Source organism: Pan paniscus, chromosome 1, assembly GCF_029289425.2.
Source record: "Pan paniscus chromosome 1, NHGRI_mPanPan1-v2.0_pri, whole genome shotgun sequence".
NCBI classification, from domain to species: Eukaryota; Metazoa; Chordata; class Mammalia; order Primates; family Hominidae; genus Pan; species Pan paniscus.
The window spans coordinates 132,927,985-132,951,716 of record NC_073249.2 but is presented as its reverse complement, the minus strand read 5'-3'; the positions used below and the strand labels follow the sequence as shown (position 1 = coordinate 132,951,716).

The window sequence follows — 23,732 nt, the reverse complement described above, 5'->3', positions numbered from 1 at the left end:
CAAGCCGTGCCTGCTGACTCCAGGCACTACTTCTTCTCCCCTGATGCTGCAGCCACACCTCTGCCCAGCCCATCCATTTCTCTTGAGCTTCACATCTCTGCACTTTGCTTATGCTCTTCCTCCTGCCTGAAATTGTCTTTCTTCCTTGCTTAGCTGGAAAATTCAACCTTTACAGCCCAGAGAAGCATTTATGAGTGTCTATTCTATGTGACTACAGCTCCACTAAGGTAAGTTGGGAAGTCAAAAAGAAAAGTAAGGCAGTTTCGGCCCTTGAGGGGTTCAGGGCCATGAAGGTGCGGAGGCGTATAAACAAATCATGATCAAGGGCTACAGGGAAGGGAATGGTGCACAGAAGAAGGCCCGAAACATAGGACCTGAGTCCTGAAGCGTGGGTGTGGGTGTTGACCAGGCAGTCGAGTGGGGGAAGGATGGAAAGGCTCAGTGGTACCAGGTGGGAAGCCTGGGGCAGTCCCATAGAACATGGAAGAAGCATGAAGGGCTAGACTGGGAAGGCCTTTACCTTAACAGCAATGAGGAGTCACTGTGGAGCTGTGGGCGCTAAGTCATGGCAAGCCTGGGGATTTAGAAAGATCTTGCTGGAAGCAGTTGAGAGCTGAACAGCAAGAGACTGGCGGCCTGGCAAACAGCTAAGAGAGACAGTACACGCTTCTGTAAATGGAGGCCATAAATGGGAAAGAAGGAGGAATTTCAGAGATAATTTGGAGGAAGAATTGACAGTGCTTAGAGGATTTATGATGTTTTGAATTGGATTTGTACAATCTGTTTCTACTCTGTCAGATTGAATTATGTTCTGCTAGTCCTCTGAGATACCACTATTATGGCATTATTTAATGACATGCTTATCTCTCCAATGTGAGCTTCCAAGGAATCAGGGATTAACAGCATTTATTCAAATGTAGGTAGCTCAATCCATGCAAATGCATGAATGACTGAATGAATTCACATCTTTTTGGTTGCCTACTCTAATCTAGCTACTTTCAAGCAGGAAAATCCAATCATAATAGTGCCTATTATGCTGCATATTATAAAATAATGTCTTCCTTCATTGGATTCATTATATAATTTATCCAGAGAATACTTTCTGAGCCGCCTATTAACATGGGCTGCATATGACAGCAGAAAGAGCTTTCTCATCAGAGCCAGGCAGCTCTGGATTATAATTCCAGATCCCCCATTTAGCTGTTGTGTTACATTAGACTGTCAACCTCTTTGAGTCTGTTTTTAATTCTATAAAATGACAATTATGCTTACTAGGCAGGTAATTGGGAGTATTGCATGAGATGACATGTAACAGTGCCCAGCATGTGGCTGGCTCATAGCAGCTTCAATATCAGTCCACCCTATGAGCTCCATTGATTACTATTTGGACCTCCACCCATGACCCCAGTCTACCCCTTGCCCACATTTTCCTTCCTCAGGCCATTTATATGTTTCTTAGAGACTAGAGGTATGAAATGAGGTCATTGCCTATGAGTTGCTTAGGATCTAGTTCATGGCTCTTGAAATAATATTGTTTGTGTGATGCAGACTTCTGTGCTCTTTCTCACGATCCCCTGATTTCTCCCTAGCCTTCCAATGCACATCTAGAGTCAATGAATTAATAGAAGAAAGAAATAGGACAGATAATTCACAAATATTTATATATCTGACTCTAAAGTACATTACATGATCAGCAGCTTTATCTTCTTAATCCTATTTTTTCTTAGGTTATCCTGAAAAATACGTTCCCTGAGTATATTCTGTTTGGGTGGTGGTGGCATGTGGCTAGGAACATGCAAGGTTACAGAGAAAAAATAGTCCAAATCTCTGGCCTTTGAGAATTCATCAGCAAGATAATCACCATGTAGACAATAAGGAGTTATGCACATGTATTGACTGTGTTGACAGCAGAGGAAAAAGCAGTTAATGAATGCATGTTTTTTCACAGCTTAGAGAAATACAGTGGTTACTGGTTAAAGTACAATTTTATGCCTTGATCAGAGGTATTTTCGTATTAAAATCTGGCTGAATTCAGCTTCCTATATCAGCTTCCTGATGTGAAATTCAAGACCTGAAAATCAAATATATTATGAAATGAAAATACACTGTGAACTCTGAATAGTATTTCATCTGTGCCAGGCCTAACCTTTTGCTAAACAAAAAATCCAAAGGGGAGGGGTGTGTATGCTTGTTTTAGCTGAAGGGCAATAAGAGAATAATGTATTAATTTTTCTAATTGAGCTTTTCTCCAGAAGCAAAATATATGTGAATAAAGGCACATATAAATTAGAACTATAAATGAATACATACCAGTTTAAGATATTTGCCTGTATGAGGACCCATTTGTCCTGTGTCCTTAGATTTGGAGAAAAGGGTGATTGGAAGGCCCATGGGAATGAATGTCTCCCCATGAGTGATGTGAGGCTCCCCAAACCACCATCATATATTTTCCTACTCCACTGCCTGCCTTCTAAGTGGGCCGTCTGACTTCCATTTATTTCCCCCTGCTAATGGGAGGGGATCAGAGGAAAGACAGAATGTATTTATGGGGTGAATGAGATTGCAGACCTTATTGTGGAGGGGGTCTGAGACAGCAGACCATGGTCCACAGAAATGCCAGCATGGTGGTTAGGCCGCCCTCCTGGGAGGGGCCTGTACTATCTGCTCAGAACCCCCAGGCAGGCCTTCAGCAGCCCAGTGAAGCAACATCCTTGCTTTCAGAGCCATCAGCAAAGAGTTTTCATGGCCTCTTTGCTACTAAGCCATCCTCAGGGTGGGGACATGAATGATTTTCAAGTCTCCTCCAGACTTCCCAAAACACGAGAACAGAAGCAGAAAAATCCAGGACAAGCCACAGTGATGTGTTTCTTCCTCACACATTTCCTCCCTGCTATCTTCTCCTTTCTGTTCATTGCCCCTTGCTTTCCTCCTCCCCCACCCCAAGGGCAGGAAGATCAGAAACCACATCATCACAGCTGCTGGGCTTCTGCTCCCATCATACCCCTCTGCTCAGAGGCCCTCGTGAAGTCCTGGCGGCCCCGGAGGATGTGATTTGCAGCGTTGTGATTCCTAGAGGAGCACCAGCTTGGAGGCTGGGCCTATTTACAGGAGGCGCTAACATCATTTCCTCTCCTAAGCAGTGTTTTTTGGCTTGTATTTTGTTAAAAAGCTAATATTTATTAAGTGCTTACTATATGTCAGTGCTTTGCATGAATTAGCTCATTTAATTCTCATAACGAGCCTATTAGGTAAGTGCTATTAATATCCCTATTTTATAGACTTGGAAACTGGGCACAGATAATAGGAATTTGAACCCAGGCAGTGTGGGTCCAGAGACTGAATTCTTAACCATTTAAGCAATTAATATATTTTAAGTATCTGTTTGGTGCCTGGGGCTGCATTAGGCACAAGCTGCTTGGAAAAAAATAATCCTTCTGGAAAACAAGACATTTATGTCACGATACGAATGTCAAGTAGACAAGGAGTATTCTTTATAGTACTTCGCAAAAACATTGTGAGAACCACTGAACTCCATGCTGCACAAATGAAGCAACAGAGCCTCTCTCCTCCGTCCACACCCCCTCGCACAGGTCCTGCTTATGTTATAACAGCAGTGGGTGGATGGTGGTGGGCCTGGCTGGGAATAAGGGCTTAGCAGGTAGAGGCACCATGAGAGGAGGGAGATGTTAATTGAGTAACTAACTGTACAAGGGAACTGCAGGTCCCACAAATCTAATAGGTCTGTAAACATGCAGATAACCAGGCCTCTTCCCTGGAAATTCTCAGCCAGTCGATCTGGGTTGATGCTTAAGAATCTGTTTTGTAAACAGACACATAGACCAATGGAACAGAACAGAGGCTTCAGAAATAGCACCACACATCTACAACCACCTGATCTTTGCCAAACCTGACACACACAAGCAATGGGGAAAGGATTCCCTATTTAATAAATGGTGTTGGGAAAACTGGCTAGCCATATGTAGAAAACTTAAACTGGACCCCTTCCTTACACCTTATACAAAAATTAACTCAAGCTGGATTAAAGACTTAAATGTAAAATCTAAAATCATGAAAACTAGAAGAAAGCCTAGGCAATACCACTCAGGACATACACGTGGGCAAAGACTTCATGACTAAAACACCAAAAGCAATTGCAACAAAAGCCAAAATTGAAAAATGGATCTAATTAGGCTAAAGAGCTTCTGCACAGCAAAAGAAACTATCATTAGCGTGAACAGGCAACCTGCAGAATGAGAGAAAATTTTTGTAATCTACCCATCTGACAAAGGTCTAATATCCAGAATCTATAAGGAACTTAACAAATTTACAAGAAAAAACAAACAACTCTATCAAAAAGTGGGTGAAAGATATGAAGAGAGACTTCTCAAAAGAAGACATTTATGTGGTCAACAAACATGAAAAAAGCTCATCATCACTGATCATTAGAGAAATGCAAATCAAAACCACATTGAGATATCATCTCATGCCAGTCAGAATGGTGATTATTAAAATGTCAAGAAACAATAGATGCTGGTGAGGCTGTTGAGAAATAGGAAGGCTTTTACACTGTTGGTGGGAATGTAAATTAGTTCAACCATTGTGGAAGATAGTGTGATTCCTCAAGGATCTAGAACCAGAAATACAATTTGACCAGGCAATCCCATTACTGGGTATATAACCAAAGGAATATAAATCATTCTACTATAAAAATACATGCACATGTATGTTTACAATTGCAAAGACATGGAACCAATCCAAATGCCCATCAGTGATAGGCTGGATAAGGAAAATATGGTACATATACACCATAGAATACTATGCAGCCATAAAAAGGAACGAGATCATGTCCTTTGCAGGGACATGGAAGAAGCTGGAAGCCATCATCCTCAGCAAACTAACACAGGAACAGAAAACTAAACACCACATGTTCTCACTTGTAAGTGGAAGCTGAACAATAAGAACACATGGACACAGGGAGGGGAACATCACACACCGGGGCCTGTTGGGGTGGGGTAGGGGCGAGGCGAGGGAGAGCATTAGGACAAATAGCTAATGCATGTGGGGCTTAAAACCTAGATGATGGGTTGACAAGTGCAGCAAACCACCATGGCACACATATACCTATGTAACAAACCTACACATTCTGCACTTGTATCCCAGAACTTAAGGTAAAATAAAGAAAGAAAATCTAAAAATTAAAAAAAAATCCTGTTTTATAAAATGCATTCAAGGTCATTCTTATCTTCAGACAAGTTGGTGATCGCTTAGTAGTTGCCTGCAGTTTGGTGCTGCTGTCATGACTGGCACCTTCTGAAAGGCCACTGGGGAGCCTCGGCTGCCACTTCCAGAGTTTGGAGAGCGAGGGTCACACACTCTGGAAAATTGTGGTGGCACCAGGGCAACAGAAAGTCCTCAAGAGCACCAGGTGACAGATAGAACGAGGCTTTTCCTCACTAGTTTGTTATCCTCAGGACTCACAAGTCTGAGACAAGAGGGCATGCTTCCGAGGGCCCTCGAGTTTATTCCCTCTCCTACTGCTCACAGAAGCCCCTACCTTCCAACAGTTCTAGATGACACAGACCCAGACCTGGCCCATGGGCAAGAGTGGTCCGCCCTTAGATGGAGTCATTTACTGGGAGTATGAGGTTGAGAATTTGAAAATGACTGACATGTGCTCCCTGATTCTAAATAACTCCAGTTTAGCTGCCCAGCCAGAGATGGACATGTCAACAGCCAACTCTAATCTATCTGGGAGAGGGGTCTGAGAGAGGTGTGAAGAGAGGGCCAGGAAGCACAGAGGAGTGAATGACTAAACCTCCATCAAAGCAGAAGTGACATTTAAGAGCTGAGTGCTGAGTCTCAAAGAATGAATGAGTAGAAGCTCAGCAGATGAGGAAAGGGACAGTCATTTCAGGCATTGGTGGACATACACTTTTCTGCCTTGTGTTTCTTCTTTTGGGGAAACATCTTCCTCCACTTCACAGTAATCCTGCTCATAGAAATGGCCCCATGGTGGGCAGCTGACCCAGGCCTCCCAATCAGAGTACACAGGGGTGGGTACAGGAGCCAGACCAACAGGGAAACTCTCTAGGAGCATTGCTTCTGCTATGGGAAAGGGATTTTTGGTGTATAGATGACTGCTAAGGGCTGTAAGCAGCTAGGGCATCAGCAGAGGAGAGGGCCTGGCCAGAGATGAAGCTGAGCAGAGGCGAGTAGAAAAGTGAGGTGGAAGGACACAGGGGTCTCATGGTGGCTTCCAACTCTTGGATCCTCCTGAACTTCATTATTTATGTCCACCAATAAATGCTTTCTTTTTGGTTAAGCAAAAAGCTTGTGACCAAAAGCGCTCTAATAAATGGGCAATGAAAACAGCATTTGCAAAGGGTAGAATCCCAAGAGGTCATGGAATGGGAATGCCTGTAGGCATGAAAGGGCCAGGTAGCAGAGGTGAGCAAGGGCTGGGAAGGTGGGGTAGGACAGATTTGGAAGGGACCTGTGTTATTTGGGGGTCGAGTCATTAAGATTTTAAGTGACAGAGCAACGTAAGCAGGTGTGCGGAATGTAACTTTGGTGCCAGTGTAGAGAAATGCCTGGGCCAACAGAGGCTGGACCCTGGATTCCAGGAAGGAAGCCCTTGGAATGGGCTGGTGCAGAGATGACAAGGCCTCTAGTCCTCAGAGAGCCTGGAATGCAAGAGGCAGAGTTGAGAGATATTTAGGAGGGAGAGGAGACAAAGCTTGGTAAGAGAAATCAGAAAGGCAGGCTCTGAACTCAGGCACCCCCAGAGCTGGATCCTGTTCGCTCCTCTTAATGGTCATGCGTGGGATCTTATTTAACCTCTTTAAGCCCTGGCTTCTCATCTGCAAATTGCCAATGATAATGGTGCAAACCTCATGGAGCTGTGAGAATTAAATGAAGCATATGTGTGTAAAAGCAGTTGGCACAGTACTTGGCATAAAGTAACACTCAGCAAGTGACAGCTACTGTGTGGAGGGTGAAGAAGGAAAATTAGGGATGACCCTGAAATCCCTCACTTGAGAATTTGGGCAAATGCTGATGACGTTAATTAGGATAGGAAATATAGGAGAAGGATATGTTCTATGGGCAAGGAGAACATACAGTTTTTGGAGGGGACATGTTGAGGCTGATGTGCTTGTAGAACTTGAGGGCAGGAGTGTCCAGCAAGCAATGGACTGTGGGGTTGAGGGGACACTGGCCATAGATGGCCACTCAAGCAATGTCAGACAGAAGAGGGTTGAGGACAGACACAGATGCTTAAAGGGGGCTACAGGAGGAGGTGCCCAGCATGAGAAGTAGGAGATGTGAAGAGGAAACCGTTTTCAGCATAGATAAGTTTTAAGTATGGATAAGCTGTTAGAGAATGAGAACTGTACAGGGGATGTAGGGATTCTTGTTTCTTCAGTGGGGAAAATGAAAGCTTAAATTCAAGACCACTTGACTTGCTAAGGGAGCTCTGGCCCCACTCATGGGGCTATCTTCAAGGGGCCCACTGTGGGGCTTGCAGCCCCTTACCTCCAGGTATTGATTGACCAGGCGGAGGGTGCGATCAGTGATGTTAAATATGTCCCTCCAGTCGAAGTTGGCCATGTCGTCAGCCTGGCTTTCCCGAGGGCCCTTGTAGAGGAAGTTTAGGATGGCTTCAGCAGTAATACCTTCTTCACCAAGCTGCCTATTCAAAAAGTCTTTTACTGTTGGGTTCCCCAGGGTATCCTTGGGAAGAAGAAATACAGTCACTGCTTAGAAATTCCATAGGATCTTTGGTCTTGTTCTTCAGCCATTTCTAATTTTTAGTGATTGAGGATAGAGATGCTAAGGCTCCCTGAAGAGCTGGTGAGCTTGTTCCACTATGAAACATACCTATCTATATCCCATTTCCCCAAGTCCATGGGTCTCTAGAATAGAGGGAAGATGTGTAGGGGCAAAGGAGGGGCCAGATGGGGGTCACTGAATATGGTGTATAAAAAGCTTTCTTTTGCTTATGGATATTTTTGTTTTCTTTTGAATGTCCCTGATATATAGAACTCTTGTCTTCATTTTGCAAAGCTGAAAATGAGACCAGACAAACACATTCCACCATCTTTGGAGTTACAGAGCTGGCCCCTTGGGGAGATGCCTCTTTGAATTTGAGGCCCTTGAGTGAATTCATAAAAGCAGGAAACTCCAGGAAGCCACTGGTCTTGTGGCAGCTTTTAGACTTCTCCCAGAATTTAAGAAACATATTTCTCATCCAAAGTCAGTGACCCCACTTGGTGACTGCTTGGAATGAAGGCCTTTGGGGCCTGCTTGTTGTATTTTGATCTAACTCCAATAGCGATTAACTCTTTCCTGGGAAAAGGAAACAAGTGGAACTTTCTCGCCCCCACCGCTTCCCCCTCCCCTCCCCTCCCCATCCTCCAACCCCCCCTTACTCTGATCATGTTCATCTGTGTGCTGTTGTCAAAGAAGTACCAGATCTGGGGCCCTACTTCTTCCCAGGCTTTGACCAACTTCCTAACGCGTTCCAGTTCTTCAAAAGTTGAGTTGGCCTAAAACCAGACAGAGATCAAGACAGAGACACGAACAGAGAGAAAAGTGAGAGAGAACTTTTGGTTGTGTCTTTTCTGCCCCTATCACTTAGTGTTAGGGAAGGGCTTTTCAAGGAAGTGTTTTTATTTTCTCAGTCTATTGCTATTTCCCAGAACAATTCACCATCTCCCAACTTCCTGGGCTGACAGAATCTAATTTCTTAGTATCTCAGAAGTCCATGTAATATTGATGATATTATTTTCTCAGAACCTCCCTTGTTAAAGCTAGATTTGGACCCCCTGGGAGAAAATACCCTTCCTCCCTTCCTCCCTGTCTTTATCTGAGTAGCCAGGATTCAGAGAATTGTGAACCCTTCCATTAGGGATATAATTCAAGCAATGGGAAAGAAAATCTCATTGTAGGCTGCAGTAGAGAGGGGAGGGCCCAGGCAGGGGCACTGAAGCAAAGCATTCCAGTGATGACTGTGGATGGGGGAGGAAACGCAAGAGTCCACTTAGCAAAAAACAAACATGAGATGTGCTACCAGGAAGGCACATCTCTCTCTCTCACACACACACACACACACACTTCTGGGAGGTCCAGGGTACACAAGGCAAGCCCAGCTGGGATCTTACATTCTTCAGTATCCTTCGTGCTGCAGGTGAATCAGGAGTGTACAGGATTTTTCCCATCAGCAAAGGCTTTGCCGCCCTCCAAGCGATTTTGGTTAAAGGATTTGACTCCAGGCTCTGGATCAATGCATTACAAAAGGATGCTGCCAGGAGAGAAGGGACAGATTTTACAGAAACTCCCCATTGCTTGTAACTCAATATAGTCATTAGTGTATCCACATCACATGTCTCATTCAACTCCATGCTGGAGGATTTGATGAATAACCTAAATTAATAGGCTGTACCCCACCAATAACAAGCTCATCATTAGTAGCAAAATGCCACAGTGCCTCTCAGTAATGGCCTCATCAGAGAAACAAAGGATGCGACTTGCCCTGTGGTTTATTCTGCTTTAGGAGAAGGAGGCTGAGAAGCCTGCCTCTGATTACTGCTAGGAACTGAGGCCTTTCTCAGATGAAAGGGACTGAGAGGCCAAACAAGGCCCCCGCTTGGAATCTCAGCTTGAGCCTCAGTAATTTCCCTTCAATTAGCTGCTTAGCTGCTTTGTTGTGTGTAGCTATCTTAGAGTCCAACCACTTTTGGCATGTCCCTTGCTGCCTCTTTTCAGTTTTTAACTAGAGGGGCAGCCAGTTACATTTCTTCCCCACCCCATCCTCCTTTACCCCATAGAAGACCAAAAAAAAAAAAAAATAGTGAAAGGTGGGGAAGATGATTTGCCAGGAATTTGCCATTTGGAATGTAATTCAGTACTACACACATAGATTTTCACGGTATTGTGTTTGTAAAAGCATCCCACAGCCGTGTTTACTTGCCAGGGCCCTTCTGACCTGAGCTTCACCTGGAACTCTGGGTTGCTTCCTTGCGGATCATTCTCTTCCTCTTGAACTTAGCCCTAGTTCAATTACATCAGTGGGAAATGGCCCCTCTGTTCCCTTTCCAAGTGGGCCTCAGTTCTTTCTGTGGTTCATGTCCAGAATTGCTTATAAGCAATGCCCCCTTTCTGCAAGGGGAAGTGGACTTTCTGGGAGAAGTCTCTTTGCCTAAGGCCACTCAGCAAGACAAGACAGATGCAACCCCAGGTTTGGTTTCACCTAGAAGTGTTAAACCATCAACTTAACCAACATGAGAGGCCAATTTATAAGCAGGACTCAGAAAACTTACTTGTTCTTCTGTCATAAGAATAGATAGGATCCTTCCTTGTGGAGTCAATCCCCAGAAAGGCCTTATAGTTATTGTCTTCATACCAGTTGAAGGAGAGCACCCGAGAGCCACCTCCCTCGGGGTAGCCACACAGGAGGTCAGACAGGATGCCCATCAGCTTTGTAAAGGTCTCTGGACCACCATTCTGCATGAGGGGCCTGGTCACCCACAGCAAGTCCTGCATACTCGGCCGACGGATAAACTAGGGCAAGGCAAAGTCTTCAGGTTATTTTAAGGCAGCTAGAGTCATAATCTACTGTGAGGCCAATGCTCCAACGTTTGGGTTTGACTTCCACATTTAAAAGAAAACATCCATATATTCTCAGCAATCCTTAATCCAGCTGCGAAAAACAAAAAACAAAACCTACTGCCATCTACTTAGGGACTAGGAGAATACTAGGATGAGCCTTAAAGAAAATCACAGAGTGGCCGGGCGCAGTGGCTCATGCCTGTAATCCTAGCACTTTGGGAGGCCGAGGCGGGCGGATCACGAGGTCAGGAGATCGAGACCATCCTGGCGAACATGGTGAAACCCCGTCTCTATTAAAAATACAAAAAAATTAGCCGGACATGGTGGCGGGCCCCTGTACTCCCAGCTATTCGGGAGGCTGAGGCAGGAGAATGGCGTGAACCTGGGGGGCAGAGCTTACAGTGAGTAGACATCGTGCCACTGCACTCCAGCCTGGGTGACTGAGCAAGACTCCGTCTCAAAACAACAACAACAACAAAAAATCACAGAGTGACCCCTAGAGCACTGTAGTATAGCCTCTCTTCTTCTAGTCTCCTTTATTTGAATTCGTTGGGAATGTGTCCTTGGGCAAATGCAGAAAATATTTTACTGTTAAGCCAGTTCTTGGGTTCTGTTGTCCCACCAAGATGGGGATACTGGGGAGAAAAAGAGGGAAATAAAATGATTGGGGAATGATTCTGTTGTAGAAAAGCAAGATCAGAGCAAATTTCTTTGGCTAAATAGTCTAAAATTTAGTTTCTTATATTTGGAAAATAATCTTATTAGCTTAATTTTACCAATGAATTCTTCCATTTCCTTGAAATGTGTGGTTTGTGGTTTTCTCGTGTGTGTGTGCGTGTGTGTGTGCGTGCCTGTGTGTGTCTGTGTGTGCGTTTTAAAATTCTAGGAAATACAGAACAGATGAAGTATCCATTCCTGGAAAAACACTTTTTCAATTCTGTGCCAGCTAAGAGGAGGTTGGTGGCCTTCTCTTCTCCATGTGGGCACCCTGTGGTGCTTGCTGGCCTCATCCTTTGAGGGTAGATCTGTAATGCCGAGAACTCAGGAGAAGGCTGGTGGAGCTGCCAGTAGCTTGGCTCCCATAATGCCATTTGGCTTTGCTTTAGGGGAAAATACGAAATTAAAATAATGCTGCTTTTATTCCTAAAACACACCTTATTACTTGCTTTGCTTTCAGTGGTACTGGGGAATTTATAAAACCATTAGGATTCAATCAGTGAGACTGAAAATATTTCCCCATTGCAATAAGCCATGTTTACGTGTCATCCCTCTCTTTGTCCACATGCCAACACTTGCCCTCTGAAACTGATGAGCCCAGGGAGAATCCACACAGTGAGTCATGCCTATAATCACCATCTATGCTTCAATAAAGTCAAAATCTCAAATTGCTTCAACAACAGTGAGTCTTATGACATCTTGTAAGGGGTTATTACTATTATTATGTTGCTCATTTAGTCAAAGCACTCAGAGATGAAGGGGCTGTTCTCAGGTCAAATGGTGTAATATCAATTCATATAAACTGGGCCTTCTGCTTTAACTTAGTTCACAAATGATTAGACTTGCTATCTAGACAGTCAAGAAGCCTTCTGGAACTTCTACTCAGAACTAAGAGTGTTGATATACTTTGGGGATTGTTTGTACATTCTCTATCAATTTCAACCTTATTGTACTGATATAAATTTTTTTAATGCTATGAAGAAAAGACTGTTTAACAGAGACTCCCACTGTAGCAGGTGAGCATTAGTACAATGGGCTCTTCTCTAACTTTCCCACACATCAGTGTGCATACTCGGCCCAGGTTGAGATGCGTTTTATAAAGACAGATTCCAACCATGCAGTTTTCCAGGTTGGTGGAGCCCAAGTCAGCTGCGAATAATGAAGGGAGAAAAGTTTGGAAAAAAACCTGTTTCAACTTTTCCCTCCCTTTCGTAACACTCATCACACTTGAAGAGAATTGTTTTTTTCCCATCTCTCTTTCCCACAGGGTCATGACCAAATCTGCGTGTTCATCATCATATCCCCAGCACCTCTTATCTGTTGCGTGGAAGAATCCATTTCTATATGGGAGGAGACTTGTGCAGTCAGATGTTAATTAAAATGTGCGCATCTTTTTACAAAACAACACAAAAGCCCATTGTTTTCTTTATGATGAAATAAGCCAACATAGGTAAAACACTTAGAAGAAGAGTGCCTGTAAGCTATAAAGGTGTATGCTACTATCATTGGCAGTATATATTTATGTGAATTTTAAGACTGTAACAGAATAATGAACCACCTCAGTACTGAAAAGACTTAGATTCAACTGTAAGTCTTCTGATGATTTATGCCACACCAGGCAAGTTGCTTATTGCCAGTGGCATTTCTTTTTTGATGTGAAATCAGAAGGGTGGATCCTTTCTTTCTGCCTCTTACTTAAGAGCACAGATAATTTGGGATGTGAACAGGTGCTTTGAAATTGCTAGATGGAAAGATCAAATGTACTTTTCCTTGAACAGGTTTGAAATACAATTAAATTATTTGACCTAAGTGGGGTAAATGGTGGAAAGACATAATGAAATTATAATTACTACCATCAGGCTACTCACCTCTTGAATTCTTGGTGACATATCAGATAATATTCCTCCCCAAGATCTCAGATTGATACCTTGAGAACGGCTGTCTAGGAGTGTGGGAAGCTGTAATTGACAGTAAAACAATTTTTTAAATATATATATGTTTGTAGGTATATACACACATAGGCACAGTCTGATCTCCTATATGCTTGAAAACTCCCCCCCCTCCTTCTTTCTGATCGCAGGATCTTTTCTGCAAGATTACTTTTAGAAACAAAAAACTCTTTTATTTAATTGAAAAAATAAAGGCTCTCATTCCAAGACTCCTTGCTGCACTTGTCAATCACAGATAGTTTCATAGTTATATTAAATACTATCACTATTTCAAAGTGATTCTAATTGCTGTTTTAGCGACACCAAACAAGATTCCTGGAGGAAGGAAAACAGAGTGCAGCTGGCAGAGACTGAAGGAAGTGCTGCGGGCCTGGGGTGCCCATCTGTTCACCTCGGAGCTTTGTAGACACTGCAGTCTTCTCATCACTGTTTACATCTTTCTTCCTTTGTGCCATTTTCAGACAGGTTGTGTCTCTTCCTCCATTCAACACTGCTCTCTCATGGAGGATTTGACCAGCTACATCACCTTTATTTTAAAGCAGCTGCTGGTAGGAGTCGGAGAAGTTCCCTTGCAGATTCTCCAATTGCCAGCAGTGTTCAGGAAACCCCAGCCCATGTGAACTCACCACTGCTCCTGCTTTTGCCACCTCGGCAGGGGATGTGGAAGTCCCCAGGTGTGCTGCCTCCAAGCTCCAGAGACTGATGTGAACATCTGGTTTTCTGGAAACCAAGATCATGTCCTGTTTGACTTCATGCTTCATGTTTCAAAACTGATGGAATCACTGATCCTAGAGGAGTCATGTAGGACTGAGTTCTAAGTGTAAAGACAGTGGTTTTCAAACTCAAGTGTGCTTCCTGAGTAGGTGTGAAGTGAGCACTGGGCATGCGCCTTTTAACCAGCTGGACTTGTAATTCTCATCCAAGTATCTGGGGACCAAAAGCCTCTGCTTTTTATTTGCCAGCACAGTTCTCCTAAATGATCATTGGGCTGACCTAACTTGCATCAACGCTGACAAACAGGTGGAGTTAGGCTTTGACCAGCCAAGTTCTCATTTGTAGCTGTGTGTCTTTGCCCCTCTCCTCTTGGCTATAGATGCAGAGGTCCTTGTATTCTTTTTGACCCTGAAACTCTAGAATAAATGTAGGTACACTCAGGCAGCATTCATATTTCAGGCTTATTTTCTAATTGTGAAATAAAAGGCTTTGTTAGGTATGGGAGTTACAAAGCACATGGGTAGAATTTTCCAGAGGAAAGAACAGCTAAGCTGCTATTGACACCACATCACTGAGAAGCGTCTCCCCTCTTTGACCTGAGCACTGGACCGAGGCATTTGTCTTGCTGGGAGTACTCTTCAAACTCCTTCGAAATAGCTTCAGTGGGTGCTGGGCAAAGCACTTTAATTTCTGTTTTTTCCATATGAGGGTGGGGCTGAGAAGAGTGGGTGGGAAGGGAGGAAGCAAGTAGGCAAAACTGTGTGTCAATAAGCAAGTTAGCACCAAGTCCTGCCCATCCTCCCTCCTGTCTCCCCTGAGATTATTAGAGATGAAAAGAGACCTGAGAGACATATCAGTAAAATGGCCACAGGTGGATTTTGATTCTGATCTGAACAAACCAGCTGTAACAATTGGGGGAAAGTGGACATGAAATGGGTATTAGGTATTATTAAGACATTATGATAAATTTTGTTGGGTATGATCATAGCATTGTGATTTTGTTAAAACAAATAAGTTCTTACATGTTAGAGATACAGAGGGAAGTACATATGGTGAAATGATATATTGTCTGTGATTTGCTTCAAAAAAACTCCAGGAAAAAAAAGTGGAGAACAGTTAAAACACGAACAGCCAAATATTGATAATAGTTGAAGCTGGGTGATAGATCCATGGGAGCTCATTATATTATTCACTCTACTTTCATACTTTTTTCCTATAATAAAACGTTTTAATAATAAAAAAGGCTTTAGTGTATATGCAAAAATAAATTGTCGAATGAGCAAATACTAAGGAAGTATCCTATCTGTTTTGTTCTTCCTCTCTAGGACTGCCTTTGTTCACTTCCCTTCTAGAATATTTTATCAAAATAGGCATAGAAAAAGGACTGGCCTTCTTGCCAGTCCCCTTGCCTCTAGCCCCCTCCCTTCCAATGCATTGTGGTCTGAGTTACCCAACAGGCCAATCCAGTCATGTCGCTTTCCCTGCTCAAACATCTTCCATGGCTCCCTACTGTCTCCAGAAGAGAAGGCCATTACTACGTTATGACACACATGACCTCTGTGAGCTGGTGCCTGGCTCCCTCACTTGCCTTCTCTCCTGCTTCTCTGCTGCCACAATGGACTTCTTTTTATGTCTGCTCACACGTCAGCTGTCTCCTGCCCCTGGCTCTGCTCTCTATTCCCCCGCATTCCTTCTTTGCCTGGCAAACTTCTACTCATCCCTCAAGTCTCATTCCTAACATGATGACCTATGTGATCTCCCAAGTAGATTTAGATGCCCCTTTTTCTATGCCTCTTGCTCACCCCTGCCCAGCCACGCTCTCTTTAGGAGTTCTGTTTCCTTCCTTGTGCTCTTCACCATTGGTAATTATTCTGGCGTTTACTTGTCATCTATCTCCCTTGTAAGACTCTATGCTCCATGTAGACAGAAATCATACTGGATGACTTCTAGGTATGCTGGGCATGTGGTGGGCACTCAGTATTTGATGTGTGAGTAAATGATCTTATCAGAATAACAAGCAGATTGATTATAATTGTTTATACACCTGATACTCCATGAAATGGTATGTTCATTAAGGACAGGACCCTACTTTTTATCTTTGTATCACCAAGCTTTTTATCCATTGCATTTTCTGTACACTCATCAATGTCCAACTAAGGAAGGTTCTGTAAGACAAGTCTGCTTTTAAGTTGTCTTTTTTTAAAAGGGTAAATAAATTTGGTCTTTTTATCTTGAAGTCAAATTCCCCTATATTGAAGTCCTGTTAGAAGTGGATGTAATAAAGAAGCGGTAAATTAATGACTTCCTGAAAATTCATAATCACTCAATTTTACTAATTCAATTAATTGTATTGCCTAGGTAGTTCTGAGTCACATGAAGAGCACATAGGCTTTTTTTTTTTTTTTAAGACAACAAAGTAGTAGCTGTTTACTTATATAAAGTATAAGGCAAAACTGTCTCTGCAAACTTCCCCACATCTCTACCCAAGGATAATCAATGTTAACAATTTGGCACATATCCTTCCAGAAGCACCAAGACTGTAACTTCTTTTTATATCTTTTTCCTGATTGACAATTCCACAGACCTCCACATTTTTACCATAGTTTGCAGTTTAACCACATCAGCATATGTGGCAGCACTTGGAGAACACCCTGCCCCAAAGGGTGGCTTTGCTTTCCCTAAAGACTAAGGGTTCCCTCCAAGAATACGAGATCAGCACTGTCTTAGTTCACTCTGGCTGCTACAACAAAATACCATAAGCTGGGTAAACAACAGAAATCTATTTCCCACAGATCTGGCAGCTGGGAAGTCTAAGATCAAGGCTCCAGCAGGTTTATTGCATGGTGCGGGCTCATTTCCTGATTCGTAGATGGCATCTTCTCTCTGTGTCTTCATATGGTGGAAGCGGCAAGCTGGCTTTCTGGGGTTTTACAAGGGCACTAATCCCAGTCATGACCTAATTGCCTCCAAAAGGCCCCACCTCCTAATGCCATCATCTTGGGGATGAAGATTTCAACATATGAATTTTGGGGAGGATGCAAACATTCAGATCATAGCATGCATCTCCTCTGCATTTTTATCCCCCTGTTGCCTAAAAGTCCTAATAAATGTATAACATGAAGCATAAGAAAGACCACAAGAATAATGCACACACCAACCCATTCCATTAACCTTGCCTAGCACTGAGTGACTAGGCTTCGTCACAGTGCCAAAGATTGATGCTTATCTATGCAATATTGCTAAAAGTCATAATGCCTGGCCCAGCCTCCCATGTATACAGGGTGAGCCTATGGCACAATGGTAACCAAAAAGACACCAGGAGAAGTCATAGGATGGGGTTTCTGGAAATGGTCTTTTGAAGTAGGCCCCTCTGCCCTTTGCCTGGCCCCTGCCTGCAACATGGATGTGCTGGAGGAGGCAGCACAGGTGTTTTGAGGTCACCAGACGACAGGCATATGCTGGGGATGAAGGAGGGAAACACAGGGCAGCCTGGGGGTCTTGAGGAAACCTGTGGTGCTCCAAACCCCTCTTGGAGGACCCAGCTCCAGACTCTGCCTGGGGAGAAAAATGAAACCCATGGTTTCTCTGACTTTTGTTACTCACAGCCAGGTGCAGTTTCTAAATGATAAAATCCCACATTTGACAAATATGTATTGAGTGTCTGCTATTGTGCCAGGTGCTGGGGACACGGCAATGAATGAAACAAAGTCCTCCCTTCATGGGCTTTACCTTCAAGAGTCTCCCTGAGGCTTCGCCAGCCCTTCCATCACTGTTGTCATGCTGTGTATACGTGCAAGATTCTCCCACAGGAGAGAAAGAATCTACCTCTGATCGCTTATGTCTCCCTAGCTACAGTCTAATTTCTCTCTTCCACCCTTCACTCCCACATTCTTTTAAGCATAGTCCGTAATCAGTGACTTCACTTCCTCACCAACACTTCCCTGGCTTCCACCCTCACCATCCTACTAAGATGCTTTATCAAGAACCCCCCAGTTTTCTCCTGGTTTTTAAGTCTGGTGGACATTTTTGCTTCTTGTATTTTCAAACCTCTCTGCTTTTCTCAACATTTTGATCATGTCCTTTTCCTCCCTGGTCGTCTGTGACACTGCTTTTGCCTGGTTTGCTTTGCTACTTCTCTGCCTTTCCCACCAGCAACTGTGCCTCTACCTTCCCCTGAAGTGCTGAGGTTCCCAAGGGCCTCCCTTGCTCCTCTCACTCTGCACACTCCCCGGATAGTCTCATTTCCTTTATCATTTAATCTGCTACCTTTTTGTTGATGACTTCTAAATCTGTACCTCCAACCTAGACCTCTCCCCAGAGCTTCAGACTTACATATCCAACTGTCTGCTGGGCATCTGCCTAGATCCAGCGTGTTCTGAACTGACCACATCGTCTTGCCCCAAACCAACTTCTGTGCCTGTGTGCCCTTTCTGTGGCTGGCACCACTTTCTGTCTGGGAGTCATCATGGGTTCTTCTCATCCCATTGTCTAAATCTCCAGCCTGGAGATCCAGAAATTGGTGCTGGGAATGAGTGTGGGGTAGGATGAGCCCTTAGATAGCAGAGGGTAACCAAGGGACATCTGAAAGGCTACTTTAGGAGGAAGCTGGCATCAAAGACTGGAATCCAAAGAAGCTATGCAGACAAAAAGCAACCAGGTCCTAGATAATAGGAAGGCATCTAAGAGGGGGTAGGAGCCCAGAGGCACAACCTAAGGAACAGCCACACTCATGTCTCCAGGGAGGCTGCGCATAAGTAAATCAGTCACAAGCTCCCATCAGTTTTGATTATTTCCTCTTCTTTCTGAATTTGTTTCCTGTCTTCCTCACTTGAGTGTGGGTGGGAGATTGCCCATGGCCATGTGGACAATCTTCTCTCCATCCCCTCTCCTTTACTTCTGCAGGACCCAGGCACACTCTGGTCTTGAAACTCCACCACACATCACATGAACACTTTGGAAAGCATCTGTGTCCATATCTATTCAGATCTCTGTCTATCTATAGGTCTAGGTCTATGTAGGTATAGTTTTCTAAAAGCTCCTAATTTTTACTTATGAAATTATTTGACTTTGAACAACTTATTTAATGATTTATCTGGTATGAATTTTAAGCAATCATTGTGAATACTTAGAAATGTTTGTAAAGTGGAAAAACCTGAACTGCAAATAGGCTTTGGAATTTAAGATTTTATGAATATAGTAAATCCTCACTTAATTCATCCACAGGTTATTGGAAACTTCAACTAAGTGAAATGCCTATAATGAAACCAATTTTACCACAGGCTAATTGATATAAACCAGAATTAAGTTTCTTTCTTTTCTTTCTTTTTTTTTTTTTGAGATGGAGTGTCACACTGTCGCCTAGGGCGGGAGTGCAGTGGCACGATCTCTGCTCACTGCTCCGCCTCCCGGGTTCAAGTGATTCTCCTGCTTCACCCACCCAAGTAGCTGGGACTACAGGTGCCCACCACATCTGGCTAATTTTTGTATTTTTTAGTAGAGACAGGGTTTTACCATGTTGGCCAGGCTGATCTTGAACTCCGGACCTCAAGTGATGCGTCTGCCTCGGCCTCCCAAAATGCTGGGATTATAGGTGTGAGCCACTGCACTTGGCCCAAAATTAAGTTTCTATAGCTTGTTTCTGGTTACAATAAATCACCAAACTTCAAAATAAAGACTAAAATACTTCTAATATTAAATATTGAAATACATGTGAACTATACATACATTTTCAAAGATTAATTAAAAAGTAAGATAATTATTCACCCAATTATTTCAGTTCAGAGTCATGGGTGGCTGGATTCCATCCCAGCAGCTCAGGGCACAAGGTAGGAATCTAACCTGGACAGGATGCCCTCCCATGGCAGGGGCACTCACTCCCACACCCACACTCACTCACGTTGGAATCATGCAGACACACCGTTTCCACTAATGGGCACATCTTGGGGATGTGGGAGAAACAGGAGTACCTGGAGCTAACCCAAGCAGACATGGGAAAGATGTGCAAACCCCACGCTGACAGTGGCCCTGGCCAGGAATCAGTTTTGTTTTCTCTCATCAACGGTATGATAAAACAGTGTTGAATGAAACTCAAGGGCCTGTTTTAACTAAATGTAACAATGAAGTTGAATAAAATTACCTTCCTTAAATATTCATTTAATATTCATTCATTATAATTCTAAAGTTTTTTCATTTTCTTTTGGAGCCAATTAAAAAAAAAAAACTTCAAATCTCAAATAGTTTTGTAGGCTTCTGTAAAGCCTGCAGTCCTTAGCCGCTAGTCCTATCACTTTGAGGACTAATGGATCAAAATGACCAACCCACCCTGTCTCACCCCATTCTCACTCTACCCCTACTGGCCAAAGTCAACTCATTTCAAACTACCTCACCTTCTCCAGAAAGCCTTCTTCCCCCATCACCATGCTCTTCCAGCTTTCCTTCCCTAGGGGTTAGGTGCCCCTCCTAGCTATTCCTGTCTTTCTCAGTGCATTTATTTACCACTTTTATTTTGGTTTGCTGTTATTTTTTAATGTATCTATCTCTCCACTAGACTGTAAACTCATTAAGCATAGGAATAGGTTTTATTTTGTTTGTCTTTTATCTTCTGGGCATGGTACACAGTAGGTGCTCAATAATACGTGTTGTGGTAATTAATGAGTAAATAAACTATAACAGAGTAGGAAAGAGACTGTGTCTATTGAGGTTTTAGGTTCCATGAGGGCTATATATAGCAGTCATCACGGTGACTTACAGGGAGGGAGCAGTCAGTTTCACCTGGGGACGGGGAAGTGACACTTGAGCTGAGGTTTGTAAAGAGACAAACTGATGACTGTGAGAGTGAGGACAGTGTCTGTAAGTAAAAGGGGAGGGCCCGGGAATTCCAGGTGGAGAAAGGAACGTGAAGAGAGTCAGCAAGAAAGAGTGACTAGAGAGACAGCCAGATAAGAGCAAGACCAGGAATTTGGGGGAAAGGGAACAGAGAAACAATAGCTCGAGATGCATTTTTGTGTGGTTAATACTCTTTTTTCCATCTTGTTAATAATTTAATAATATTCCTTCACCAAATAGTTACTAAGCTCCAGTTACGTGCCTGGTGCTACAGCTACAATTTCCTTCCCAGCTCTTTTTAGTGGGAATGGTAAATGATGAGGGTCCGGTCCTCACACCTTACATCTCTGAATACTGCCTGGTCCCGAGGGAGCCCTCCATATGTACCTGTTCACAGTTGCCTGATGAGGTTGCCATAAATTATAAAATAACTTTCCCAGGGCTCTCCTCTTCTTTTGGTTTCCCCTTCCCTATTATCTGTTCAAATTCACATGAATTGTTTCTGTCAAAGAACCGGAAGAGACTGTAAGTTTAGTTGGAATGGAACTGAGAAACTATTTCTGGACAAAAAGGTCACAGATCAAAATGGCAAACATCATCACACACACACACACACACACACACACACACACACACACATTTCCTATGCAAAATAAGTTCTCTTAATTTTCCAAGTAACAAATAACTCTTCCATGTCACACATCACAACTGACAGCACTGCCAGCCGAAGTTCAAGATCAGACTAGACCTCTAAGGAAGATAAGGCTGTGAAGGGATCTGCCTCTACTAACTGAGGTCAGTCTAAGGGGCCCTTAGGCCTTGATCCTGTGCTTAAGAAATTGATATAAGGTCCTAGGCAGCAGCCAAGATGATTCCGGCCCTAAGAGGCCTCTGCTTGGGTTGTCTGGGATCAAAACCATGTCTCTCCCTTGGGACTGTGTAATATTTTTTTCTTAAGGTAGAACAGACATGTTTATCACCTCCTAAAAAGTCTTGTTTGCATAGTATTTCTGATGCTTTGGATCAAATGTGTTCATCAAACAGATGTCACCCAGCCGCACATGAAATGTCTTAAGCATTGAATGTTTCGTTGTTTTACTTTCTGTGATTCAAAGAAGACAATCTGGAAACAGTATTAATTTCTAAGTTGAGGATATACCTAACACAAGGGTAAATAAGTAGCCTCAGGTTCAATGTGTCTTTTTGGGGCAGACATGGCCTCTGCAGGCTATGGAAGGTTCTGAAGGGAGGGATGAGCTGCAGTCTTGAAGGCATGCAGACCAGAGGTGAAAAGCAGTTGAAGCAGTGGACAGAAGTGTGTGCTGCTGTGTTCAGTCCTGGGCTGAGCTACAGGAAACCCACATTTATCCGGGAGGGAAGTTGTTGCTAGGCAACTGGGAGAATGTGGATTTGAAGCATGTTTCTTGCAAACTGACAGTTGTTAAGCATCAAATGAAAAGGGAGGAAGCGGGCTTCAGTGGTGAGGGGGCAACCAGGAGGGGACACCCTGAGTGCTAGGAAATGCGTCATCAGTGGAGAATTCAGACTCAATCACTGGGGGGTTGAGGGACATGTCAAACGGTCTCTACCAGGAGGTCACAGAGACACGCAGTCTCCCAGAATGAGAGGGAACTGAGTGTCTCAACTAGAGGGTGGGCTCTTGGGTATGTGAACAGACAAGTTATGAGACTCTTTGGCTCAACAGAAACTAGGTCTTTTTCTGTCCGTCCCAGTATCTGTGGTTAATGAAAGCAAAACTGAGCTTGGAATCTAGAGGCAGCCAAAAGGTCACTCCATGAGACAGATCTTCTCCTAGTCTGGGGGGTCTGAAGAAGGAGAAATGGGGAGCAAAGGGCCTCTCAAAAGAGGCTGTGCTTTCATAAGAGCAAAATGCTTTTTGTTCAAAGTGTTTTTCCAACTCTTCTCTAATGTGAATTTCATTACTATTCCATGAGCTAGGTAGGACAAGTCTTATTTTCTCGATTTTATGGATGGGAGGCTAAGATTTCCTTTAAATGGCAGCAAGTTAGGAGCCAACATAGAGCCAGGGCCCAGTCTCTCAGCCACTAAGAGATGCCTGTATGCCCCAGCAGCTGCCCAGGCCTGTGGTCCTCACGCCATTGGATCCTGTGCTCAGGGGCAGGGAGGATGCTGAAGCGGGCAGGGAGGATGCTGAAGGGGGCAGGGAGGATGCTGAATACTTCATAAACAGAGTTAAGGAAGAATCGGTGTATATTGAGACCTCTTAGTAAAGAATGCATATTAGTGGTAGGTAGAAAAACATTTTAATGTAAAGGCTATTAACCTGGGGTCTGGCTTCAGCTGCTCCATGAGCCCCATCCTGTGTGTCCCTGTGAACTTAGTTTTCTTTAGGGAACAGGTCTAGAGCTGTAGTCAGATTCTCGAAGGTAATCCTAACCCATAAGAAAGGTTAAGAGCTACTGTTCTGTAGAGATAAAACATATCAGAATCCAAAACCTTTCTTAAAACCAACTGACCCTGGAGAGAACCTGATGCCTCACACATTGGTGCACACATTGTAGGCGCCTAGTGCGTATTTACTGAACAAAGGCCAGGACCCCAGGACTCATTATCCTCAATGGCAGCCTTCCCAGGGGCCTGCTCTTGTCTTAAGTGACTTCAGTTTTGACTTCTCAGTATTTCTTTCTTTGTAAATCCATAAAAGCAACATCTGATCTGTCATGAAAATAAGCCCTGGCCTACTGCCTGCCTGGAGCTGAAAAGACATCAAGGCAGGCAAGTGACAATCCAGCCAGTAGGCTCAATGTGCACGAAGGGGCCTCTCTTCTACTTCATTTTTATTTCTTCTTTGTTGAAATCCATTCACCCAGAGGATATTTTGATTGTAATAGGTAAAGATTTTTGTAGATGCAGGCAGAAAAAATACTAATGCTATAA

At 43.6% G+C, this 23,732-nt stretch overlaps 1 protein-coding gene across 1 annotated transcript in view; it reads right to left on the bottom strand.

Moving 5' to 3' along the window:
- ABCA4 (ATP binding cassette subfamily A member 4) overlaps positions 1–23,732 on the bottom strand; it is a 128,400-nt gene that overhangs the window by 77,659 nt on the left and 27,009 nt on the right. The window contains exons 7-11 of the mRNA XM_034931458.3: positions 13,194–13,283; positions 10,320–10,560; positions 9,162–9,301; positions 8,430–8,546; positions 7,534–7,731 (exon numbers count right to left, since the gene is read on the bottom strand). Of these exons, the coding sequence (XP_034787349.3) occupies positions 7,534–7,731; positions 8,430–8,546; positions 9,162–9,301; positions 10,320–10,560; positions 13,194–13,283 (786 nt within the window). The remainder of the gene's footprint in view (positions 1–7,533; positions 7,732–8,429; positions 8,547–9,161; positions 9,302–10,319; positions 10,561–13,193; positions 13,284–23,732) is intronic.